The sequence below is a fragment of the Ammospiza caudacuta genome, chromosome 4 (assembly GCF_027887145.1).
Source record: "Ammospiza caudacuta isolate bAmmCau1 chromosome 4, bAmmCau1.pri, whole genome shotgun sequence".
In the NCBI taxonomy this organism is placed as follows: Eukaryota; Metazoa; Chordata; class Aves; order Passeriformes; family Passerellidae; genus Ammospiza; species Ammospiza caudacuta.
In genome coordinates, this window is record NC_080596.1 from 6,745,426 (window position 1) to 6,764,785 (window position 19,360).

At 38.3% G+C, this 19,360-nt stretch overlaps 1 protein-coding gene across 1 annotated transcript; it reads left to right on the top strand.

Annotated features, from left to right (window-relative positions):
- Window positions 1–808: 808 nt before the first annotated feature.
- Window positions 809–18,006, top strand: MAP9 (microtubule associated protein 9). The gene is given in 13 exon segments (XM_058804085.1): window positions 809–1,036; window positions 1,039–1,116; window positions 1,192–1,278; window positions 2,076–2,193; window positions 3,443–3,838; window positions 5,439–5,635; window positions 6,475–6,530; window positions 7,015–7,180; window positions 8,264–8,353; window positions 9,031–9,192; window positions 9,641–9,786; window positions 10,508–10,640; window positions 16,448–18,006. Coding segments are annotated over 13 exon segments (1,980 nt in total). The 3' UTR covers window positions 16,571–18,006.
- Window positions 18,007–19,360: the final 1,354 nt, after the last annotated feature.

The following is a 19,360-nucleotide window of genomic DNA, read 5'->3' on the forward strand; positions in this document are numbered from 1 at the left end:
ATTATTTGGCCATAAAAAAATATAGGCAAACAAAGAAAGCAGCTGCTTACAGATGATACCTAAATATAAATTAATCACTGACAAATAATTGTTAGTTTAAATGCAAGGTTACTTGTTAGAACTCAGGGCCTCTTTCCCCCCAGGTGCATTGTGGCCTTTGCATAACTGCATTGCTTTTAAAATCTAACTCTTCATAAATAAACAGGAGGAAAACAAGTCCTAAGGCTCTGGGCTCTGTCCCATATACCCTCTCCCTGTTTCTGTCAGAGAGATTTTCTTCTGCACAACTTACAAAAATGCAATGCATTTTGGGGAACGTTAATATAAATAAATATAACACCAGTATAGAGAACATGTCAGAAGTTCTTTGTTATCACTAAGACAACTGGAGCACTAGTCTTATTTTAGAAAGACAAGATCAGAAGCATTTAAACTGGAGGAAGAACAGAAATGTCTGTGTCTGTAAATGGTCCTGAAGTGGACAGCACGGGATTGGGAGCCCCCTGGGATTCGGGTGCCTTCATCGTGGCCCATACAGGGGAGAGGTGACCTCTAGGAAATAAAAATTGGAGTGTCAGGAGGTGTAAGCACCAGGAAATTTACTTCTATGCTACTGTAATTTCTCCATGCCTAAAATCTGATTTCAACTAACACACAGGGGCTATGAGATCTGTATTCCAGAAAGCACTAAAGTGAGTATGTTTCATATGGAAAGCGCTCACATCCCAAGTAGGAAGGTTTTGTACAATTACCTGACAGCAAGAGTGGGGCTGACGAACCTGTGTCAGCCCTGGTACGAGTGCCATGGATGTATGGATGCACTCCTTGTGGGAACGGGGTTATTTGCAGGATAGGGACATCGATAATAAATCCCGGTAGAACACGGGCATCGATAATAAATCCCGGCAGAACACGGGCATCGATAATCCATCCTGGCAGCGCGGCTTTGGCCCGGCTGAGGAAGTGGCGCTGCCGCGACGTGAGACGATTCCCGACTAATGAAGGCGATCGCCGGCGCGGCCGTTGCCGGGCGACCGAGCGGGACCGGCCGGGCCCGGCCCGCGGCTCTTTCCCGGGGCTCCTTCCAGGGGCTCTTTCCCAGGGCTCCTTCCCGGGGCTCTCCGCCGGGGATTTTTCCCGGGGCTCTCCGCCGGGGACTTTTCCCGAGGTTCTTTGCCAGGGCTCTCGGAGGACACGGCGGCGGCCGCGGGCGCTGCGAAGCGGCAGCGAGACGCGTCCGCCATGGCGGGGGCAGGCACCGCCGACTCTGGGCTGCAGGTGAGCGGCGGCGGCCGGGGCAGGGCAGGGGCAGGAACAGGGGCAGGAACAGGGACAAGGGAAAGCCGACGCTGGGGAGCGGGGCCTGCGAGCAGGTTTCTGCCATTGGGAACACGTTAATTCGCTGTTACAGGCAGCACACACACAAAAATCCGCGTTGCTTTGGAAATGGAAGCGGGCAGCAGGCTTCCCGCGGTGAGGACAGCGGGAGCTGCGGCCCGTGCCTGGGCAGGGAGCAGCCCCGCTGCCCCGTCTCTGACAGCCGCGCTGTAGGAGCCGGAGGTCCGGAATATCGAGTTACTGGTGCATTTCTTTATGGGTTTACAATCTGTAATTAAGACCAGTGCCCTTCAGAATCATGAGAATGTATTGTGTCCGTTATGTGCTGCAGCAGAGAGTCCAAACTATGTGGAGTTCTTCCATTGGTTTGGACCCGCGACCTGCTTCAGGCTCCTGTCCTGCGGCACCTGTTCTCATAGATCCTCGTCTTGTGTTCTTCCCGATCAAAACATACAAAAGAGGAGAAGTGTCACATGATGATACATCATAAGTGCCCAAGAATGAAAAAGGGGTTTTCAAGATAGGTTTCTTATGATGAAGAAATATAAATAAATACATGGAGATTCGGGGGTTTTTTTTTGATTCAGATATGCTAGGGGAATGGAGATAGAATGGATGCACTATGCTGCAGCATAACTATCAATTAAATAGGCTTATCTCAGTTTGGCTTACATATGTGTGGGAGGGGAGAATTAGTGCTGAACTTGAACAAGTGAATCCTCCCTTTTTTGTAAAAGTTATTTGTGAAGCCATTTCAGGATGGGCTACAGGAGGCAATTTCTGATCATGCAACAAGCAAGGAAAAAGATGAATATCCAGACGACTTTGAAAGTGATGAAGATGGCATGTTAAATGGTAAAACAAAATTAAATATTTTTCCTTGTGTTTTTCCTTTCTTAACTCATTACTAGATCCTAGACAATCTTTATGTGTCGATATAATTTAGTGCTCCAAGATTTCATATTTTAACAACTTCTAAAGCGCTGTCCTCCTCTGTGAAGTTACCAGCAGAATTCCCAATGAAATCAGCAGATGTGCCAGCCTGCTAGGCCACACACAGACTGTACTGGTCCCTACCATTGTGGTCCCCAGTTCTCCTCCACAGTCATCTTGTTTACTTGACATCTGGTTCAGACAGTAGTGCACAGTACTGTAAATGAAAGTGGACATGGGCAGAGAAAAAGGCAGTGTTTTTTTCTTACTGGTTTCCCAGCCTGGACAATCAGTGAATAAGGGCTGCAGGACAGAATTCCCTGGCAGACTGCATAAACCAGAAATAAGTTTGATCTGTCTGTTTTTCTTGGAGCAGGATGCATTTGATGTTTGCTAATGTTTATGCTTAGTCTAACAAGATTGGCCAAAAGACTCGTCTTCCTGCTGGTATGGCACTAAATGTAAGGGAAGTAGGAATATTAAATATGATCATGTATTTTTAAAAGGACTTCCTCTGCAGCCTGTTTTTCATTCTCACCTGAAGCATCTTTTAACAGTTTGTGGGATGCTTTGATTTCCCGTTGTGGATAAGAATTAGGAAAACATCTCTCCAGCAGTTAATGCATTATCCCACTATCATGACATTCTTTTGTCATCTTGTTCAAGCATTCAAGCTCCAAAATTCGATCAATTAGCAATAACAGGCTAGAAGAAGATAAATAAGTTTGGTAAACGTGAATGTTGGCATTGTAGAAGATACTCAAAAGTTACTTCTAGTTAACTTTAAATGGGGCAGAAGTGAAGAGAAGGGAAGGGAGGATGGGTTCCTATACAAAATGTGCCCAGCTTTGTTGTTGATGACTTGCTTCCACTTTCTATAGCATTGACACATTTTTTTCAGAAAGACTTTAAATTGCATGTCAGAAAATAATAAATGAGTAAATATTTTTCTTTGATTGGGTTCATGAAAATAGATGACAGGAAAGGAAGTAGAATAAGTCTGTAGTTTGGTGGCTTTGCAGAGATCAGAGGCTCAGAAAGAGAAATGCTCAGAAACTTAAGTCAGGAGGGTGTTACATGAAAAATAGTGTTAAGTTATAGAAAATACAGGTTCAGTGTTGCATTTTTTTCCACTTGTATCAAATACAAGTTGATAATGTGCTCTTTGCAGATATTGGGGAAGAACGTGCTGAAAGTAATTCAGGTTCTACAAGCACTGAGAGATCTCTTGCTGGGAGTCCTCTCTTGAATGATGATGCTTTACAAAAAGTAGTAGATTTGGAAAATGAAGCTCCTGATGACTTGAATTTATCCTTTCATGAAAAGAAACTTCAGCAAATAATGGTTTTAGAAGGTGAGCCCATACAGAATGATAGAAAAGATGGCAAAGAAGGATGTTTGGAAGGTCAAAATGAGGATAACAGAAAAAATAATGAAGAGGTACTGCGTGATAATAGTGAAAGTGATGACTTGCCTATTAACAAACTACACGAAAAAAGAAATCAAGAGGAAAATCAACCAAAAGCAAAGCCTCAGATGCACAAAAAACGAAATGCTTCAGCACCAGGTAAAAAGAAAATATTTTAATGTTGTTGCTGCTTAACCATTTTACAGTATTTTAAAGTTTTTTCATTTGGGTTATTTTCTGTGTTAATGATCATCTTCTAAAGATACATGAAATCTGTATGCCAGGGGGTAAACTGAACCAGTGTGGGCCAAAAGCAGGAGGTTCCTGTTTGCCTTTTCCTTTCAGAAGATGAAAAACAGCTGTTTAGGGTCCCTAAAGTCCAGCTCTCCATTGGTGCATGTGCATGGAAGGCGTGAGGGGGCTGCCGAGATGCCCCCTCAGTGTGTGCATGGCACAGAAAGCTGCGTTCACATAGTGTCCACTGACGCAGTTTGGATGTGTACTCAAACACATAAACCCCCCCAAACTTAAATGCTTCAGTGTAAGAGTAGCTAATTCATATTTAATGTGCAATGCAGAACTTGGAATTCTGCCAATCAACTATATGTGTCAAAAGACTATTTTTTATGGAATTCCTAATATGACAGGAATTTGTCCTGCTTGATGTTGAGATAAGTTTATGGCTGGTCATTACCTTTGATGGAATATTGGAACTTTGAAATTGGTAGAGCACGATTAAAGGTATCAGCTTCATTTTTCCTTTCCACATGATGGCACCAAAGTGCCATCAAAGGCTTTTGAATGTGCAGACCCCTCTTCTTCCTGACTGGTGTGCCAGTGTAGTTTTAGACTGGCAGAAAAGAAGTTGAAATACTCCATTTCTTCATGTGAATTAAAGTAGCGCAGTGACACTCTGCAATATTGGTTAAAATTCAGGAAATTCAGAATTCTTGTCACCTTGAATGTACCTTCATCACTTAAATTTAAATTTCTTCAATTATGGCCATTGATGTTCCTTTCTTCAGGTAATTTGGAGTTAATTTGTCATCCAAAAAATCAATTCTTCTAAAGAATTCCATCAGAAATTTGTAAACTATTTTTAATTTGATTTTACTTGGGCATTTTTTGGTTTCTGTCTGAATTGTTTTACAGATTTAGATCTCTGCATTACTGGAAGTTGAAATCTGATGAAAATGGTTTTTCAGTCTTAATAATAATGTGTTTTGTAAATAACGGCTTCACCATTTAGGCATTTATGCACATTGAGGTGATATTTTCTTTAAATCCCCACTGTGGAATTTTTCAATTATTCCTTCATGTGTCCCACACCCCTGAAGAACACTACACAATGAAAGCAGTATTTGTTACCCAGAGCGTTAGCTGGCATACTTCATTAGAAGTTGGCCAGATGTCAGAAGAGCTCTTGCTGTGACTGCATTGACTCTTGCTTTTGGTTTCTGCACTAGAGCCACGTAAGGCAGATGGAAAGTTTTCCCTTTGTCTTGCTCCTACATTCTCTAACATTCAAGCTTCAGTTGCTGCTCCAGACTTACATGAAAATACAAGTGAATGCTGCTCTTATTCGTATATAGTTCTCAGAAGGAGGCATACAGAAAATACATTGTACTATATAAAATCTAGTAACAACTTTCATAGATGGATGGCTTTTCTACGACTACATTTTGTACAGAAAAAAACAATACTCAAAAACAATGAAGTTCTTTTTAATGTGTCCTCTCAATCTTTTTTCTCCCTTTAGAGAAAGATCAGAAGACTGTCAACACCAGTGACTTGAAACTGGAGGACAATGGTATGAAATCCCCTTCTGTTGACAGTTCAGATGGAATGATGAAAATAACAGAAGAGCAAAAAATAGCTGATGCAATGCAGGAGGTGTCAGTGAATGATCAATCTGAGCATGGGGAGGCAAAAAACACATCCAAGAACTCTGTCAAGGTATTGCTCTTACGCAGTTTACCATTGTTTGGAACAATGTCCTGGAAGCACAGTGGAGTTTTGTAATGTTGCTGTTGGTATCTTAAGTGTGTAAAGCTGACAATTTAGATCTGGTTTCTAGAGACCAGGCTCTTGTAAATTCTGTATAGCTTAATGAAAGATGTAAGGAATACCTTTTCCACAAATTATTGAAGTCAGATAAAGGTATTGAAATGTGTTTTTCAGCCTTAAGAAAGTACCCTTTTCAAAGTGAAAATGTCAGATGTCTGTTGTGAGGGTAGCTGAATAGCAGTGAGCAATGTGTGTTGGCAGAGGATGGAATCCATGTGTGACCTGAATAATGGATAGGATGCCGAGCACTCTACACTTTCTCCTAAAAAGAAAATATGTAGCTGTATGTAATTATTGAAGCTAAGTAATCCAAATACTTAAAAGAGTGTTTATAGAATAAACCAGCTGTATACTTTTCACTTTTTACTATTTCTAAACTATTGACTGTATTTTTACATAATACAAATGAACATTCCTAGCTGCCATTCCAAAGTGATACAGGCATTCTGAATGGTTGGTTGGTTGGTTGGTTCGGGGACTTTCTTTGGTTTGTTTTTTGGTTTTTTTCTCTCCTTACTTCCTTACTCTGTACTATACCCTCTCTTTATTAGGGTGTCTTTCTTGCCTGTTTTTGTAACATCATGAGACCACAGAATATCTTGACTTTGAAGAGATTCGTAAGGGCCGAGTCCAATTCTCAGTGCCCTTGTTATCTTTTAAAAACCTGTTTCATCCTGATCTGTCGTTAAAGAGACTCTATAACTTTAATTTTCCTCTGTGTTTCTTAGAAACTAAGTGAAACAAAGGAGAGAGTTGAGAACCCAAAGCCTTCTTTATCTGACAGGTAAGAGGAGAATGCCAAATGTTGTTCTGAGCCATTTAAGATACCTGTAAGCACCCCGACAATGCTGCTCTCCTCTCATTTTCTATCAGCATTATCTTTGCTGCTGACAACCTCTGACCATCTGTGTAAAACAGCTGAGTGCCTGTGACATGTTGTTATGACCCTTGCTCAGGTTTATGTCAGATCAGACTCCCAGATCTTTTGCCAGTGTCTGTGGTGAGTGTGTTACTGGAGTCTTTACAGGCTCTAAGCTGTTTCTTAGATGAAAGTGTAAGTAATTTGTAAATTTACAAGAGGTAATTTTTTTCTCCTTTTCCTTTCCCCAGTCCCCAGGCCCCAGTCAAGTGCATATACAAAAAAATCACAGTAACTTTTGGTATGCACTGAAATAAAAGGAATACTACTCATACCCAGCTCATAATACAGTATGAGCTACAGTAAAAGGAAAGGTCATTAATGTGTTTGTGTCCTGGTATTTTCCTAGGTCTACAACTTCTGTGCATTTAAAGAGAAAGGGGAAAGCTGTTCCATCAACTTCCCCTGTTTCATCTCAGTATCTGGGATCATTGAAGATGTTGGAGGATAAATGCATGCAGAAGACAAGTCCAGAATTCAACAAAGTAGATAATTTAAGGGCAGCTGTTTATCAGGTAGATTTGAAAAACTGAACAACAAAAAAATTGTGCACATAAAGGTCCTGATACAGGGCTCAAGACCTCATTTTTTCTTGCAATCAATACTTTTTACTATATTCCTTTTATTGGCTCACAGTATAGTAATCCTTTTATTCTGTTGGCTATGCCTTTTCCTCATATTATGAACAAAAAGCTCAATGAAAGGGACATAATGTTGTTATGTGGTTTATACTTTATTGTTTCAGACTATTTTCAGGCACATATTTTCCTTGATTTCTACTTCATCCTTAACATAAGTAAGTGTCTACTTACAGTTCTTTGGTTATTTCCCTGATACATTCTATTCAAACAGCATTCAGGAGAAGTGATAAAAAATCTTGTACTCTTTCCAGAAGAATAATATATGTAAATTCCTTGTAGAATTTCACAATTATTTTCTGGTTTTAAACAAATTTTTGCTAATCTGTTTGAGAACAACTCTCATTAACAGGCACCGTTTATATTGGTATGTGGTTTTAATACTTTTTATGGTCCTAAAAGAAATGTTAGACCCTCAAATCGATATTTATATTGGATCCACAGTTTTTGAGAGTAGAATAGTTTTCATTTAGGACACTATTATCTTTGAGCTGCATACCAAATATACAGTTAATTATTGAAAATTAAGCCTGATTCTGCCGATGGCTCATAACCTTTTATGGCTGCCTGAAGTTTCACTTCTCCCAGCAGGATTTTATTCTCTTTTATTGTGTGTATTTTCCAGAGAGACAACAAATGTAAATAATATTCCTATAGACCAAATAATAAGAACCTATATTACATTCTTCTGTTTAATTTTGATTAGAGCTGACATTTTTGTTGGCATTTCTAGGAAGATGCTTTTTAAAAGATCTTTGAGCTTTTTTAGATTTTGTAGCTGTGATTTTAGAACCTTAAATTTTTTTGATCACAATGTTCATATGATGACATCTTAGTTTTCCACATAGAATGCTTATTTAACTTGGAAAAACTGAGAGTAATTTTGGTGGTCATTATATTGGTGCTGTTCTTTACTTATACCTTAAAAGGACTTTAAAAATATTTTAATGATTCTTTCAGAACTGGTTGGAAAGGAAAAAGCTCCTTCTACTGGAATTAAAAAGAAGTGAAAAAGAAAAAGCTGAAATTCTAAGGAACAACACTGAAAAGGTTTGTTTACATTGTTGTTTAAAAAGAAGTTGACAAACTATGACTCTTTGAAGTGTTCTTCCTGCCTTAGTGCATCCCTCTGCTGTTGAGAGGTATCTGGTTTTCTCCAAATAGCACAAGGTGATGTGAAATAATAAATGGCATGTCCTGCTTGTTAGGATTGTGGTAAGCAGTGTCTGTCCACTGCTTCCCTACATATTTACAGAAGGTGTGTTGGAAATGTGCTTCCCAGATTAATTTCTGAGTTAGTTTACAAAGGCCTTGGGATGTTTAACTCTTAAGGTGCCAAGTTTTGTTTTATGCATGAGAACATGCATTCACTCCCTGCCTCGAGAGATGCTTACGTAGAGAGGGCTCTGGCTTGAATAGTATCATGCACATTCTTTGATTTGCCTTTTAACTATTTAATATGTTTCACTTCTAAGCATTTAGCATGCATTTCATATCCTTCTACACATATTTTGTGGGAGCAGTTAGTCTCATTCAAGTAAATTAAAAATGGGCATAGAAAAAACCCCTCTATATGCTTAAAATTTAATTGTAATACTTGCAATGTTGTCAGCAAATCAATGTCTGTTTCTTTATTGCTCCATTTAGCAATAAGTTTACAGCTTACTATTTCACTTAAAATTTCATACTGAAATTGATTTAAATCTATACTTTTATTTCCAATCTAGAAAGAAGCACTTAAAAGAGAAGAATCAATTGCATGTTATGAAGCCTGGAAAAAAAAGAAAGAGAAAGAAGCAAGGAAGTTAAGTGAAAGAAAAAAGCGTGAGGAACTTGAGGAAAAGAAACCAGCAGAACAGAATAAGGAAAAAACAGAAGCAGCACAAGCGGTGATGTGAAATATGTACCTGAGTGTATATTTGAATGTGGTTCAGGAGCTGGTAAAAATAATTTTGATTAATCCAGAATGAGATGAAAATGAACTAGAATCTTAAAATCTAGACATGCTTAGTTTTTGAAGGAAGCTTGTACTAGGCTTTGTTCTGTAAGAAATGTGTAACATTTACACTTGCAGACAAACAGGTTTCTATATTTGGAGTCTATTAACTGAGCATAAAATAAACTTCATACAAATACATTAGCAATTAACTATTACCTACTGGACAAATAAGATTCTTTTTAGATATAGTGATACCCACTTCTGAGCAATTCTGCAAGCGAATATTCTAAAATTAGAATGTGTAGAAATTACAAAAAATAATAATGCAGATTAGACTAGTGGAGTATTGACAGAAAGGTGAGAGGTAAGATTTTTTATAGATCTGTGGTTGTCTTTAGGCATTCAAAAAATGGAAAGAAAGAAAAGTGGAATATTTAAGAGAGCAAAACAAGAAGGAAAAACAGTCTGAAAGAATGAGGAAGAAGATAGAAGAGGACCTAGTTGCAGAGAAGAGGAGAGTCAGTGTATTGGCAGTTGAAAAATGGTACTTCTCCACTGTGTTTTATATATCATAGCTTCCAAAATCCTTGCTTATAAATGTAATAGGTCTTCTGTGAATGCTTGATGTGCTTGTAATTGGTAGACAATGGATTGCTTGGGATCAGACTCTTAATTCCCAATGGAGACAAAGTCTAACAGTGCAAACCAGCTGTGCAGCTCCCTTTGGTTTATTAATTTAGTTACTTTCCTCCCCAAGAGGATATTAACTAAGCCCAGACAGAGATACTGCAAAAGATAAAATTCACTGTGTAGTAGTACTGTGTCTTACATAGTTATTTTCATGCATCATTACTAAGCCAGAGGAAGGAAGGTAAATCTTTAAAGTTTCATGGAATACAGTATAGGAATGCAGATGTAGGAAGAAGGAAATGAGATGTCTCTGCTGGAGATATTCTTTATTAGTTTTATAAGCCAAGAGTTTTCACAAAAAATGCACAACTTAAGGTTACGTACAGAAGTTCAGAATGTTTTTTTTTTTATTATTCTAAAAAAGTACTGAAAAGGTGATGCCATAACAGATAGAGTAGTAGATTCATTTATACCTTGATGACGTATAAAAATGGACATGGAAGATTTTAAATACATATTCTCAATCTTTTATTTAAAGTGTATAATACCTATTTTGACTCAATTTACTTAATTGGTCACAGAGCAGCTTTTGGTCTGTACATTATGACCTCTTGCTCTTCCCTCTCACTACGCAGGAATGAAAAGAAGAAGGAATGTATCAAAAAGAAAAAAGTAGAAAAGTTCCTGGAGAAAAAAAAGCGAGAAATGCAACAGGCAAAGAAGGAAGAAAAAAGTGAAAAGGCTATGGAGGAGTATGAAAGATGGCTGGTATGTTTGGTTGGGTTTGGGGTTTTCTTTGCCTTTTGTCAAAGCCAAAACATTTGGTGTAGTGTGAGCATTTGAGTATTGTAGTACTTATGGGGTGTTCTGCTGTTATAAGAGAGGCCAGATGATGGCAACATTACATTGCTTGTCCCCCTTGAATGTGTGAGCAAAATGTTGCTAAAGTACAGTGCACTTGATATCTGGCATACTTGGAAAATACATTCTCCCTACCTACACAGAATTTTCAGTTTCCCTAAGGCTTAATTTTTTGCCATTTCATGTCAGGAGCAACCATCTCCTAAGGGCCATTTAGCCAGAGCACAAAACCTGCAAAGTCAAAAAGCATTGCCAGCTGCAACAGTCAGTGCATGTACATTCAAGGAAGCATTTAAAATGGAGACTTGGAGACCTCACAATTGATAAAAGGACTTGTAATGGAGTTCATGATGATTTCCATTTGCAAGAAAGGGTGGAACTCTGATGCTCCTAGTTATATTTTTCTCACAGCAGCATCCCTGTTGTAAAGCAGTAAATTAATCCAGTGCTCTAGTACCAACAATAAGGCAGGTTATTTTTCCTTGCTCCAGAAAGACAAACTAGAAGTGAGATCAATAATATTCTTAACATGTTGTTTTCTTAAAGATGTGTGACTTGTCAGTTAAAGAAGAACCTGTTTTAATTCCCCACCCTGTGACAGTCTTCCTTCATACTGCCTGTCAAGTTTTTTTTTACTTAGAAAGTGTTTCTTCTGTTCTACCATGTGATTTCTGGCATGCCTTGTACATATGGTCTCTGTTGCCATTTTTAAGAATAAGATCTTGCAACCCAGCTGGATTATGGTCCTTACAGGAATTCTTCTTTAGTGTCAATAGCTTAATTTTTTTTCTTTTTTTTTTTTTTTTAGGAGGGAGAGGCAGATAGATGAAAACTGAGTCAGCTGTACAGGTGTGGGACAGGTTTAGAGAGGACAATCATTCTTTACTTGGCTAACTCAGAAATACACAGTTGCACAAAACAGCAAGAGCCTGCACATTTTTCCCTTCTCTCTGTTTCCAAACTTTTTTAATCTTAGGTTTATATCTTTTAAGATGTTTGACCTGTTGAAATACCTCTCATTTCTGTGATCACTGATAAGGTTGTTTTCTGGTCCCCATTGTCAAGAGATTATCAGCTCACTTTAGCAAATGGTTAATGTCTGATCTTAAGTGATTTCTTGCTTGAACAACACTCCTGATTGCCAAGGTAGGGAGTGAGCAGTAACTAATCCACTGCCCTGCTATGCTCTGCTCAGTGAGACTATCCTAATCAACTTAGTTGTACCAAAGCAAGAGTGTTACTTCTCATTGTATATTTGACTTCCTTCCTGTTCTGGATTCTGTATGAAGGTAAAAAAAATCTGTTTTTTTTTTGAAAGTGAAGATTGCTGCCTAGCACAGGCTCTCCCATTCAAATTGTGTGTGAACTCCTGAAGTGATCACTTCAATGGGATTATTAATAAAAATTTTAGTAGTTGGAGGAATGACCAGATCTAACTAGATAGATATGTGAAATAAGCAAGTATAGGATGGGATAAGTACTGAACTGGTTGGCAGAGGTGCCTCTAAAACAATCCCATTTTCAGTGTCAGTGTGCAAGTGTTGACTGATGTGTCTCGTGCCCAGTCTTCACATTTTTTACTTTCAGAATTTGTGCTGTCTTTTTGCAACTTACACATCTTTATTTGAGAAAGCACATTGGGAAATGGCTCTGTCATAATTTTAGGCCAGAATATTGCCTCACTTTGTACAGTTGCAGAAAAAAATACAGGCAGTAGTGAACTGCCTGAGAGAAACACTGTAAAGTTGTCATTGCGTTACCAGGGGAACTCAGGTGACATCTGCTTGCAGGTGGATATGCATCAGATCTGAGGGTAGAATTTGGAAGCCTTTTGAAAGTATTCTTTCAACTACAATTATTTTTTAAATGGAAATAAAATAGTAGTGATATAGTGGAAAGTCTAAAATGTTTTCATTAACATTCATCAGAAAGAAATGTGTACATTCATCCTCAGCTTTCCTGAAGCAGGTGTTGACCATAATGCATGGATAAAACAGACATAAAAATCTCATTGTAGTTCTTCTAAAATAGAAGAAACATTCTGCTTTTATGTTAATGGCAATGCTGAATTACTTCTGCTTTTTGAGGTCATTGTGTGAATGTTTGATAGCATAAGAGCAGAGAAGATTACTTTTTAAGCCTGGAAATAAATGCCCTGGAAAAGGCTATTAACACTTGTAAAATACTGGCATAAATAGGATAATCTTGAGATGAGATGCTTTAGAAGCTGGAAATTCGAGCTTCTGATTATTTTGTTTCTTCTGATCATTTGCTTCTTGCTACTCACCAAGAACTCTTCAAGCCAATCTATCTTGATAAATGATCATTTTTTACTTACTGTATAATGCCAGTGTCTGACACTTGTCATTGCTATGCACCTATTCTGAGGAGTGGAATGTGGAGAAGAATCACATAGAAAGTTGATAATGACTGATCACTTTAGTTTCCATTATTTCTGACATACTTGTTTACTTGTTGATACTTGTTTACTGTGGATAGAAGTGAGTATCATCTCTAGATAAGTTAATGTTGTCCATTTTGTGATAAAAATCAACCCACCATGAACTTCTGAGAAGTAAGGCTGCTCTCAAATAGTTCTCAAGGGCCAGCACAGTAATGTTAAAAGCCTTAGAAGAAGTTTGACATTTTACCTTGAATTTGAGCATGTGCAATATCTAATTTTGGCATTCTAAAGCTGTTTAAAAACATCAAGAAAGGATAGGATATACTGGATAAGTCCCAGGATTTGTTGCTTGTCAGGGTTAGAAATAGCTGAAGTGGGTTGTTAATTTCATGTATTCATTAATTTCATATGATCTCTGAAAATTCTTTCTAAATTGCAATTTTCATGGCCTGTCATTGCAATAGGTTGGAAATAAGACTGCTATTGTTACTCCTCTCAAATGTTGTCAGTCTTCTGTAATATCTAAAATTCAATTTCTATCTGGCAGTCATACTGCTAAAGAATGTGCTCTTCCTAGAATTTCATAAGTGAAAAATATATTCATCTTACTAGGATATTGAGTAGGAAACTTCCACAGAAATCAAGCCACACAGTTGACTTGATCTAGTGCAAGACAAGCTACAGTTTATTGATTTAACCTTTCACTGTTTCTGTTACTCTACTTCAATAAGTGCAAATGACATCTTGTTTATTATTCTATGGAATATTTATATCAGTTATGTCTTGTGAGAATTTGCAGTTTGCGACAAGAGTTACAGGAACATAAAACTTTGTGTGTGTTGAAGACAGGGAGGAGGCAAGTAGATCTTCACTTTGAATTTAATCTTTTAAAAACAGTTAAATTAGCTTAAGACTCTTTCCTTGCCACTTGGATTCATTAATGCAAACTGGATCTCAAACCCAAACACTCAAAACTGAAGCACAGTGAAAAAAACCAGAGCAACTTTTGTTCCTTTCCTGGGTGGGTTTATGCTTTATTTTTGGTTGTGGTTTTTCATACTTGAGTCTGTTGTGTAACATCTAGTCAGTAGAGAGTGCTTGATAAACATAAAATATGCACATTTCTTTGTAGCATGCAGTTTCTCTAATGCTTGCAATACTGCTACAATAAGTGTTACTTTTAAGGTTTTAAGGAGTTTGCACTTACCTGTCCTGATGGTATACATATCTTTGTACAATATAATTCTATGATTATAGATCCACGAGCATGTATCGTATATGTATTCCTTTAGAGCATGTTCTTCCCTAGCTCATCTGTACTGCTTCACATATCTTTTTTTGAAAAATATCACTTATAATGAAGACTACTTTTCTCTTAGGGTACCAAACAGTTCCCTTGAACAATTTTAGGATATCTTGACTTTTTTCTAAAGACCCAAAGCCATTAGTTGTGTTCATCTGACAAAATCTCTGTGGAGGGAGAGAGAAGGCAAAAATGAGGGATGAGAAGAGTCAGAATGTCACTGCAAGCCTAGTTTGTCTCAATTGCTCCATGTGATCAGAAGAATATAGTTTTTACAGAGAGATAATATTTTTTATTAGACTGTGATAAACTTTTGGATTGCTTACTTTAGCAAAGGGCATTCCTTTTCTGTGCAAACCTTGCCTTGCTTTTAATCAGCCTTACTAGTAACGACATGAAATTATTGCATGTTTGTTTAGCCAGACCAGATGTTCCTGACTGAATTGGATCTTCAGGTTTATGTTTACAAAGAGCTGAAGGGCACCGATTAAAATCATATTGATAGGGTTGATATTTCTGTGTGTTGCTTTGCATTCTACAATTTTTGGACACATGTGTAAAACAGGAGAAAACTTCACTCAGGCACCCTTTCTCACAGTAATGCTTCCACACCCCTTTTTCAGTCTACTCCCTCAGCCACAGTTATCTCACTATTGCCCTGCTCACATATGAGTAACAGACAAACACTGCCAGCATTTTGGGAATTGGTGGGATATATGGCATCCATCAGAGAAGAGGATCATAGGTTATATGAGAGTACCAGTTGTCTTACAGCTGTCCTCAAAGAGCAGCACTTCCACTGCAGTGCAGTTCATACATGTGAAAATACAAAACTTCTATGGATGCTTCAAAATGCTGGCTTATGGGCTGCAAACAATGAAGGAACCAGGGCTGGATGTGGCACAGCTGATGATGGTTTTAAGTGGGCATATCCACATTGCATCTTTACTACCAGGGATGTGTTTGCCAGTTGTTGGACTTGGGAGTGAATGTACTGTTCATGTGTGAGAAAGGCAGCTGCTCAAGGACCTCTTATCCACCCATCACAGGGGGCACTGTAAATTGTGCTGTGGTCTATATGGCCAACCTTGGTTCCACCAAGAAAGAAACTACTATTAAGTCAGTAAGAAATCTGCACCCATATGCACCACAAACCTGCAAGGAAAACTTGCACCCATAGAGAGCTTGCCAGTGTACTAAACTGCTAATGCTGATGCACCTTTAGATGCTGGTTCTCTTGAGGGAGAAATGGCAGTCATCTTTGCAAAGAAGAATGCTTATGAAGAATAGAACTGATTAGAAATTAAAAAATTATTATTAATAATTGCAACTTAATTTTTGAATGACAAGTCTCTTGAAAATCATTACTTAATGAGACACAAAAAGAGTGTAGCAAGTATCTTGTAATCCTCATCATCCTAATTGCCCCATTGCTGTTTGAAACAACAGAAAATAGAATTGGAACCTTGCAGTGCTTATAACATGAATTAAATAGGTCTTTTTTTTAAATTAAATTGCTTAATTATCAGTTTGTTCTAATACATGGCAAGTGTGATTTAATAAGTACAGGAAGTTACAATGATGCATCACTGTTCTCATTATATGAGAACAACATATTTTGCATTGTGATTTAGGTATCCTCCTAAAGACAAGAAGTAATTAATATGAGACTAATTACATACAAGACCAATACCTAGTCCAGTAGGCTTTCTGTTGGGCTTTTTGTTTAGACAGTGCACAAACCCAGCCCATCCTTGAGACAGATGCCCTAACTGTGACATTCAGTGTGCAGTCTCTTTTGTTGGTTGCATTGTGCAAAGTCCGTGACTGAACCTGCAAAAGGGATGTGCTGAGCTCCAAAAGGCAGATTTCCATTGCATGTTTTCTTTTCATTTTACACAAGAAAGGCATAACAATAATGTAACTTTTCTGTTTGTATAATTGTTGTTGAGGGGCAGTGGGTTGGTTTTGGTTTGGGCTTTTTTTCACACATCTTTTTATTCTCAGGAAAATAAAATGAGGAGAGAACAGCTTGAGAAGAGCCAAAAGAAGTTTCAGGCTGTCCATGGGAATGAAATGAGTCCTCCCTGGAGACCATCTGGCAAAGTCACATATTCTAGTAATTACTAAGGAGTTTATTGCCTTCCCAAAGAACAGAGAGTTTACAAAGTTCTGTCCGTAGCTGGTAGCTCTTTTGTTATCAGCTGATTCTCACCAAATCTATTATAAGTGTTAAATTATTTCTTTTGAGTTTAATTGATATCTGCAGTTTAAATAAACCTGTTACTCATTTACATTGCTTTAGAAAATGTAATAATTTTTCTAATTCCACATTTAAATTACTTTTGCTAAATGCCATGGTATGTCATACCTTTTTGGTGAAAATTTATATCCAGCATACATAAAGCTGGACTCAGGCATTTTTTTTCTCCCAATAAATAGCAGAATGGTTATTTTTAAGTTACTAGACCACACTCCTAAGGAGCTAATTCTTGAAGAAATTATATGAGGAGGCTGTGGAGTAATGATGATGATAAGGAGATATTGTCTCTCTTGTGGTGGTATATGACAAAACTCTAGGAGTATGGAAGCAGAATGCCATTTTCATACAGTAGTATATAAGATACAGAGAAAATATATATTGCAGATAGGTGAATACAGGGCTTTCATAAGCTCCAGGTCTGGCTCTGGCTGTTCCCTCATGGCAGGCCAGGCATTTTTTCCAGCAGTAGTCGAGAAAAGAGAAAGAATCTACTGCCAGCAGAAACTTTCAAGTAGCTGAGAAGATGCCCAGCCAGAGCAGCTTCAGTGGCCCATGTAAGAGGCAGAGTAAACTTACAGACTGCAGCAGGAGAGATGAGGAACTTCAGCCCTGGCAGATTGCAAGAGAATTGCCAATTCAAAAGTGGCACACCTGGATTTTTTGAGAAAATACTAAATTACTTCAGGCCTTCAGAGTGGGGTGGTGATGTCCATCATTGATGCTCTGGCCTTTTAGCACTTGGAGTCTTGAATTTGAGTTTAGTCTGTTAAGAAACTCCAACTGTAGTATAATGGGAGGGTGAAATTTGTAGCAGGCACCAGAGTTTATTGTGCAACAGACCTGAAGAGTCTGAGACAAGGCAGCCTGTGAGAAAAGGCAAATCTGGATCTTTATTTTTGCAGTGTCCACCTAGAGGAAACAAGGAAGGTCCCTATGCTGACTTGAGGGATGGAAATGAAAAGTGTGGTACGGTTAGTGGCAGGGATAAAGAGAGTTTGTCAGGTGCCTGTTCCTGAGCTGAATGCTGCATCCTCACTGACTTTAAGCCTTTCTATAACTGGATAAAAGGTTTTGACAGAAGACAGAAGTGAGAAGATGTGGGTGACATCTTTCAGAGGAATGAGGAGAAGCTCACAAATTGACAACTTCTCAATTAGGAAAAGATGCTGAAGTCTGTAGACAAGGGAAACCAACTAGCTGATATGTTTAACTGTTATAGTAAAATTTGGGGAGCTTCATTTAATGTTATATTGTAAAAATTTGTGTATGTGACAGCATAACACAAATGTGATAGGAGAATTAGAGCTGAGAAATATAAAAATATGTACATTAATGTATAAGAATATACATATATCTGTATAGATCCTATCTATATGTTTATTGATGACAGAAAGTATTTTGTATTAATAAAGTATATTTTAGTAAAATGAGCCTCAATATTTTAATTGTATTTTGGAATACAAATCTTTATTTAAAGCTTTAATATATAGAAATTAACTAGGCAGTGACTCTTAAGCACAAGGTATCATTGTTAACGTGACAAGTAGATAGGGAACTGTATCCCACTGAAGGCAAGCTTCTACAGCATTCCAGCTGTCTCCTCCAGCTCCCTGACACTTGCTGACACACCAATGCAAACATTCATTTAAGGAACATGGTTTCTAAACAGTAACTTAGAAGATGGTTAGTATCTCTAATTTTTTTCCAAAGTATTTAATTTAGGCATTAAGTTGCTCCTTTGGTGCTAAAGGCACAGGCTGATGATAAATGATTTTCTGTTTCAAGTCTTATTCTGGGTAAGAAAAATGGCATGATCTTTTCCATTGTATCTTTTTTTCTTTTATGTTCACAAAATGGGAGTTCATCTTACGTGGTCTGTATATCATGGACTGCTGAGTTTCACTTGGTTAATTGTGTGTTTAACTGAGTTACTTGACTCAGACTAACAGAGATAAACTTTTCTGGGATGTGAACACCGATGGCAGCCTTGGCTGCACATCAAAACCTGGACTTGCTCCAGTGTGTCTATATCTTTCTTGCACTGGGGAGCCCAAAACTGAACATGATGCTCCAGATGCTGTCTCGCTCCCAGCTGCAGTGTCACACATGCCAAACAGAGGGGAACAATCCCTTCCATCCACCTGCTGAGCACACTCATACCAATACAGCCCACAGTGTTGCTGGCATTCCCTGCTGTGCGAGCCCATGCCTGGCTTATGCTCTGCTGCTTTTCCTCTGGCACCCCTGGGTATTTTCCTGCAAAGTTGCTTTTTGACTACTGGAGCTCAGGCTGTACTGTTGAAATGAGGTAACTTCACCCCAGATGCAGGACTTAGTTTGTCTTTGTTGACCTTAAAGGTTCCCACCACCCCTTTCTCCCACTTCCTGGCAAACACCCTGCTTGGCTCCATGGATTTAACTGTGTCCAAGCAACTGAAGTGCTCCCTGTTCTGTCTTTTTCTTCAGTGCTTCAGTGTCTGAGGCTAGACCTCGTCCATTAAAAAAAAAAAAAAAAGGCAAAAAAGAACATGAAGCATCTCAACTTTTTCCATGTCCTGTGTCACTAAGTCAGCTGGCCCCTGAGGAGCAGGATCCCATTTTTCTTTCTGCCCATGTACTTCCAGAAGCACCTTTGAGTCCCATATGAGCTTTAACTC